The 8,255-nt window shown below is 30.9% G+C and overlaps 1 protein-coding gene across 1 annotated transcript; it reads left to right on the top strand.

The window, feature by feature from the left end:
• Positions 1-1,415: 1,415 nt before the first annotated feature.
• Positions 1,416-2,792, top strand: LOC104900937 (hypothetical protein). Its single transcript, XM_010688468.4, has one exon. The coding sequence runs from the start codon at positions 1,577-1,579 to the stop codon at positions 2,516-2,518; it is 942 nt and encodes a 313-aa protein (XP_010686770.1). The 5' UTR covers positions 1,416-1,576; the 3' UTR covers positions 2,519-2,792.
• The last annotated feature ends 5,463 nt before the right edge of the window (positions 2,793-8,255 follow it).

An 8,255-nucleotide genomic window follows, 5' to 3' on the forward strand; every position in this document is an offset into this window, starting at 1 on the left:
TTACAGTTTAATTTGATCATACATACTTTTTTTCAATGCGATAAATGAACGTGTACCAGAATGTATTAAAAGTTGATATTATTGGATGATATATGCTAATATCTTTATCATTCATTGCGTAACATTACATTCAGAATTTGGATGGTATAAGCTTATTTCTTTAATATATATGAATTACTAACATATTTTTAAATAATGATGAGATGGATTATCCCAACTACACAAACGACCACTATGAGCCTTTAAATAAATAAAACAATAGATTATCCTAATCAACACATAAGACAATTAAAAAAGGCAAAAAATAAAAAGATGAGATTGTCCTCTTTTTTTTTTTTTTGTATGTTTATGTTAATGTATGTTCTTTGAAATTGGAAGTTTAGTTAGAAAGAAACTTTGTAAGTTCATACATTTAATTTTTTTGGAATTGCTTTAGTTAGATTAGTTCAATTTCAATCAAAAATATCTCTTTTTAAGCAAATTTTTTTGGGAAATATTTTATGTGTACATGACATCTTATTATAAGTTAGGCAATCTTAAGTTTCCTTATTAGTTATTACACATAAATAGAGATCAAGAAGGAATTAAATATTTTATAATCAACATATTTTGATAAGTGAAGGTAAAAAAGTAATCTTACAAGAGGAAGCCGTAGCTCTGGCTTATATAATAGAGATAAATAAGAAAAACAACAAAAACTACGAACAAGCCTTATAAATCATCACGGGTACAAAAAAAATGTATGTATAACTATTGTATATCTTACATGACGAAATCAATTATATATTAACAAATCAAATAATTATTTCATAATTCCTTTTTAATTTATTTCAATTTCCAAAACTTCCATTTTTATGATCTTTAATTAAATGTGTTACATTACCATAGACATAATTGTTGTATATAAAATCTGATTAAGCAATATATATCATGGTACAATCATTGTATATCATACGTGAGGAAGTCAATTACACATTAACAAATCAAATAATCATTTCATAATTACTTTTCAATTTAATTCAATATCCAAAAATTCTATATTTTTTTCCATCTCATATTGATTACATTACCACATGACACAACTATTATATAGAAAATCTCTAAAGCAATACTCTCTCCGTTTCATTTTAATCTACACACTTACACTTTTCACGCATGTCAATGCAAAACTTTGAGGACATATATCTTTAGTTTTGTATTTGTAAAAATTATAAAAAGTACATATTAATAAAATACATACTAATACGAATCTAACAAGATCTCACATGACTATGTTTTTATTCACGTATAAATCACAGACAAAGGTCAAAGTGCAATTTATGAATAGTGTAAAATGTCAAAATATGTAGATTAAAATTAAAAGAATAGAGTATATGATAGTATGGTACATGTGTTGATCCATCATCCTACACTACTGACTACCCACCTCATTTACTCCTCTACATTCCCTCATTAAAACTCCTCTCCTCTCAACCTCTTCCTCTCTTTTATTACATTTGCACCACATTTCAAGTTTCAACCATCAAATTCTGAGCATTAATTCCTCATCACTCTTCTTTTCTCTTCATCAAACCAAATGGAGTCTCCTTCAAGAGCTCTTACTCTCACTCCACCACCCCATTCTCTCTCTTCCGCCACCTTCTTACGCCGCCGCAGTAGTAGCGACTCAACCAACTCACCCGAATTCGAGTTCTCGAAAATCAATCACAACCCACAAACCACTCTTCATTCTGCTGATGAGCTCTTCTCTGATGGTTTCCTCCTCCCTCTTCACCACCTTCAACTCCACCGCTCTGAACCGGACCTTCAACTTGAACCGGATACCGGTCCATCTGAACCGGACCCCACTTTTTATGAACCGGACTCTGAACCGTCTGCCTTGATCACTTCCAACAACCCCATTCTCAGCGCCTCCAAGCGATGGAGAGAGATTTTCAAGCGAGCTGAGAAAAAACCGGGAAATAACTCGGAAGATAAACCGGATAATAAGCTCGAGAAGAAAAGAGGTAAAGAAAGGAAAAACAATGGTAATAGTAATACAAATAGTTCGGCCGAGCTAAATATTAATATCTGGCCGTTTTCAAGGAGCCGGTCCGCGGGTAATAATTCAGCGCGGTCTAAACCGGCGGTTCAATCAAACCGGAAAGTAAGCAGTGCGCCTTGCTCGAGAAGTAACTCTTCTGGTGAGTCCAAATCTCGGAAGTCTTGGCCTAGTAGTCCGGGTCGAACCGGGGTTTACTTGGGTCGGACTAGCCCAGTCTGGCAAGTTAGGAAACCCGGTTCATTGAACCGGGCGGCCAATGGTGGCGGTTCAGTTAAAGGCCGGGTTTTGAAGTTAAATGTTCCGGTTTGTATGGGATATCGACAGAGTTTGAGTTGTCGAAGCGACGAAAGCGGCGGCAGCGTTGACGGCGGCGGAAATGGGATTAGTGGTGGTGGTGGTGATAGTGGCAGTAATGGTAATTTGTTTAGTTTACGTGGGTTGTTTAGTAAGAAAAATACTGTTTTAACGGTTTAACTTCCATTTTAACTGTCTCAATTTTTTTCTTTTTTTACTTACATATAGTATAGACTATAGAGGAAGGGGAGTACAGTTTATTGGATAAAGGATTTTTTTCCCCTCCTTTTTGTTTTGTAAATATTCTACTAGTTATAATATGGTTGAGTATAGAAGCAAAATTATGTAAGACTTTGCACCAAAAAAATTTACCATGTGAAACTTACGACTATTAGTATGATTACTGGATGAAGTACTAATTAATGGAAAATATGAATTATTTCTTTTTATAGTACTAGCTATGTTGAGATGTACTAGTAGTTGGTATGCTGTTATTTCAATTCAGGTCATGACTTTATCAATGAGCCAATGAGTCATTTGTAATTTGTTGTTGCCTTGTCGGCTTATTTTGGATTAGGGTACTAAACAATATTAATTATCTCTATTATATAAAGAAAGAGGAGTTATGGTGTCTCCTAATTACTAGACTATTTATTTACCCCTCTTTCCTATAGATTACAAATTCAATTATAAATTAAGAGCATGTTCTCTTCGGCATAAAACAGTTGAACTAAACTGAATTGAACTGAACTGAACTGTACTGAATTGAACTGAACTGAATTGAACTGAATTGATTTGAACGGAACTGAACTGAATTGAAATGAATAGTGATATGTGAGAGTAAAAGTATTGTCTAGAGTTGAATTGAATTAAACTGAACTGAATTGAACTTAAAATAAACTGGGGAGAACAGGCCCTAAGGGGGGCTTCAAACAAAAATACTGAAAATAAATTATAACAATCACTCACAAGTTAGCTAAAATCATAGAATTGCATAATTTACATTGTACAAATCACTCAAATGAGAAAAATTTACAAAAACTAAAAAATTCACTTAAATGCAACCAATACACTACAACGTCAATACTCACAAAAATATCCACAAAAAATTGACTTGGAATCAAAGTTTTTACTTTCTTCACAATATATGAATCAGTGTACTTAATTCAAAATTCAGCAAAAAAATTATAATATTAGAAATCATAAATAAAGTCAATAAAATTTATGTTTTGTTCATAGAATTTAACTTTGAAAAGTAAAAAAAAAAAAAAAAGACTTGTGAGAGACTTAAGTGACAAAGACTAAATCAATCAATTTGTGCAACTAAAAACGATTATACTTCGTATTTCTCAAATTTTGACTCTTACTTATGTCGAAGAAAATCGAGTTTCTGTCTCGGAAAAAATCTAAGCACGCATCGCGTGCAAAAAATGCTAGCTAATTCATACTATAACATATTATATTTCAAAAAAAAATTGATTGGTTTTGTTGAACATTACCACCCGATCAAAATGAAAACCTAAAAAGACCCACAAAATCAGAGACCAAAACTACCCTAAAAATTGATGTAGCGTTGATGCGATTGGTTTTGACACAATAATTGGCTTATTAATGTGGTGTTTGCTGTGAATATGAATATGAAATCTCAATCTTAGCTTTTGAGTGAGATACAAAAGATAATGAAGATAAAGAGATGAGTCCTAATTTTTTAAGGGAAGGGAAGATATAAGATTGTTGGTGAGAAGATGAAAATGTGGAGGATTCGATGAAAAAAAAAGTGAGATACATCAGTCATATGGGTATATATATCGGGTGAATAGTTATATGGTAGGTGAGATTAATAGTCATATGGGTAGGTGGGCAAAAATATGTGGGTTTGTTACTAATTGCATACAGGTGGCTTTGTGGATTTTGGCTATAATTTTTTTTATTACTATTAACAAACAACTAACATTAATCATACTCACTTAGCTATAAGTAAAACAACAATATTACATATGTTGAGCCAATATGGTTTTCATGATGACAAACTAATATAATAACTTTTCATGATGACAAACTAAAATAATAACTAACAAGGTTTATAAGTTTTATGTGTGCAAGATTCATGAATTATTAATGGCTTTTTATAAAGATAATAAGTGAAGTTCCTGAGTCGGAACTTCAAGAGAAGAATGAAGTTCTTACATTGCGTTGGAACTCCAAGACAAGAAAAGCTTAGTTACATAAGGATGTAATTAGGTTTCTTATGTAAGAAACAAAGATCATGATAAGGTAATAAATTGGAATTGTGGAACTGTTCCTTTGAGTAAAGGAACTATTCCAATAGAACTAAGTTAGTGGAACATGTATAGAAACAGGTGTCTAAAACTGACACCATCATAATAAGTTAAAGGAACTAGATATATGTTAAATAATGCAACAGTTAATTTGTATCGTTTGAGCGATTAAAGCCTACAAAATAGGAAATTGTTTTTATTTGTTAAAAATCTTATTTCAAGGAAAATATTTTTAAAGGAAAGATTTTATCTTTATTATAAATAAAATTATTTTGGGTTTTTAGATAAAAATATTTTAAAAGATGTTATTTTGATTAAAGGATTTTATTTTTGTTTTATTAATTAAAATATTTTCTAATTAATCATATTTATATTTATTGCACAAGTTGTTGCTAAAATTAAGGAAGCAGTAAAGATAACCTAACACAGTAACACATGTTCATCAGATAATGGGGTACATGGGTAACAAAAGGAACGTGTTCCTCTAGTTGAGGAACGTCATGGGAAAATGGTTTAACCACTAACACATGATTTAATCCCACGTTCTAGATAATGACTGCTTAACACATGCACGTTTTAGATAATGACTGCTATATATACTTACGTCTAATTAAGTTCTAGTGTGTGGCTGACAAAGTGATAATTAATCTACAAAGGTATTAATTTGAGTATCACGTTTATTGAGTTAGTAACACCAAAGTTCAAAGTTGCAAGTTCCAAGTTTCATTACTATATATGAGTTCATTGTTTCATTAGTACTTTCTATCATTCTATTATTCTATATTTCGAGTTGAGAAAAGAGTTAAGAAGAACTCTTGTACTTTGAGTTTGAGGAAGGGGTTTGAGTGAAAACCTGTAAAGTGTGAGGCTTTGAGTGAAGCAAAAAAAGAGAAAGGAACTTTGAGAGGAACAATAGTTAGAGGGAATTGTTGTTGGGACTTGGGTTTGTAGAGGAACTCAAAGAGTGGCCCGGGAGATAATAGGTCTGTAACAAAGGTGTTTGGGCCTATTATAGTGAAAGAGTTGAGTTTAAAATCTCTAATGTGGTCGAGGTTGTTTCTTCTTGTTGGGCCCAAGAAGTTTTTCCTCGTAAAATCTCTTGTGTCTTTCTCTTGTCCCTTTCATTGTTTTATAATTCCGCAAAAAGTTACATTCATTTCCCACACATACAATTAACCCCCCTGTTGTAGTGTTCCTATAGAAATAACAACATAAAATTATGAAAACAAATTATATTTATATTGGCTCCTCTGTACATGATTTGACATGAACCGCAATTCATATCAATCTTGATTATCAGTATTTATCTCCTCTTTACATGGTTTATCTCGATACTAAGCAATAGTTAAGCCCAAAATTATCGTCGCACGCATAAAAAACTAATTGATAATAATTATAAAAGGGAATAATCATTTGAATAAAATTAAAGTCCATACGCTTCTCCCGTTTTTTAATACTCTTGACAGTTAGCATTGAAATATATACAAGGATCAAGGAGAGGAGAGAGCAAAAAAGAGAATCCTTATGTATTAAAAAAGAGAAAGAGAAATATATTGCAAAAATGTCAAAATTGCAAGTAATAGAAAATTTCCTAAAATTAGAAACATTAAAAGTATTAAAAATGAAGAAAGTATAAAAAAACATCTCTCATAAATCTTTCCAAGAAATTTCTATTATTTTCTTTAGCCAACTTTAAACTATTGGTCATTATTGTTCCAATTGGGAGGAGAGTACAATATACAGGCAAAAATTATTAAAAGAGACCGTCTAATTTTAATATAAAAGTAGACTTGATAACTATATGGATTAAACTAGTTACCGAAATAAATTAACCTAGTCACTATTGGGCTTACCATTGCCTAATTTTAATTTAAAAGTAGACGGTCTCTCACAAGACAAACTCATATATAGGGCTTCTTCTTACACCTCCCACGAAATGTAATAAATCTTCAACAATTATATACTTTATATTTAATATAAATTTTCGTGTAACAAATATTATTGTTTGTGTTTCATATAGCAAATAAAGGGAAAATAACATAATCAATATTTTTTTACATACACAAACAATATTTATTATATGCATAAATAATATTTATTATACGAAAACTTATATCTAATACATTTATCTGTTAAATGTTTATCATACCTCCTCCCCTTACATAACTGATGAGGGCCCAGAAATTATCAAACTCAAGCATATTGGATGATAAGAAGAATGTAAACTACTCTAGGCCCTATGGTGTCGGTTTGGCTTTTTGGATGTTACAGGCCATGGTTTCTACAGCGTTAATCTGAACAACATAGTAATAATTTAGGGATATTCCATTTGGTACCATTGTACTTTTGGCTTTTCCATTTGGTACCACTATTTTTCAGATATTCTACATGGTACCACTATAATTTGAATTTATTCTCTATTGTAGTATTCAATAAAGTAAAGTGTTAATTTAAGTTAGAATAGGCTAGAGTTTTACTTCGATTTACATGTTTTAATTTGCGTTAAGGTTTTAGTAATTGTTTTAGTCGTTAAGGTCAAAGTTGAGGTCATATTTTGGCAATAAAAAGACATAGAATATTATGATCATTTTTATGAAAATTTTGACTGAAAAATAGAGCTTTAAGGATTAAAACGACACCCTAAAATCTTAATTTATTAAATTTTTGCAACTGCAAACAGAAACATGCAAACTCAAACAAAATCGTATTCTTATTCAACCATTAACTAACAATTTACTTAAAAAAATGGTATAATAAAGAATAATATTAAATTATAGTGGTATAATGTGGAAGTTTAAAATAACAATGGTACCAAATGGAAAAGCCAAAAATTCAATGGTACCAAATGGAATATCCCATAATTTATTAATTGGTTGAGGCGATACTCCAATTGAGACTTGATAGTGTCGATTTTCAAATAAGCTATTGCAAATTTGCAACTTGCAAGTTCTATTGAAAAATAAAAATGATGAACTTCTCGTACATTATGAGTTTAGGTGAATTTTGCTCCACATTTTACTTGAAGTTATATAAGACACATCCATATGTAAGACTTTTGTGGCATTCATTTTTTGATCAATGTGATATTATTATGCAATCACTCTCAAAGTTATTGCGTTATTCTTCCGTTCGACATCTTCCCTTGTTGTTTTTTATGTAGGAAACAAAAGAAAGAAACTTATTTGCATTAAAATTGTCACATCTTTCATAATCTAATCAATTATAACACACAAGATGTTAAATGTCTAACACATCACCCATGGTCCTATATGGCCGTACCACCTAAATTGAGGGTTTTCCTACCTTTATTGTCATTGAAAGAAAAATGATACTTCCTGCTTTTCAATTTAATTGTGACATTTTTAAAATCACAATCTCCTAGGTAATACTCCCTCCGTTTCAAATTATATGGCCGTACCACCTAAATTGAGGGTTTTCCTACCTTTATAGCATTTAATTTTACATTGGTAATGTAAAACGCCTTATATTGTGAAACAAATTTTTTTAGCTTAAATGCCTTATAATTTGAAACAGAGGGAGTATCAATTTAGTTGTGGCGAGCAATCCTTAGATATTCCCATATTATTTTTACTTATTAAGAATAATAAGTTCATATATGTTCAATTTATGATTGACAA

Source organism: Beta vulgaris, chromosome 8 (genome assembly GCF_026745355.1).
Source record: "Beta vulgaris subsp. vulgaris cultivar EL10 chromosome 8, EL10.2, whole genome shotgun sequence".
Taxonomy (NCBI): Eukaryota; Viridiplantae; Streptophyta; class Magnoliopsida; order Caryophyllales; family Amaranthaceae; genus Beta; species Beta vulgaris.

Coding starts and splice junctions, on each gene's coding strand:
- LOC104900937 (XM_010688468.4), top strand. CDS start 1,577: ATGGAGTCTCCTTCAAGAGCTCTTACTCTCACTCCACCACCCCATTCT.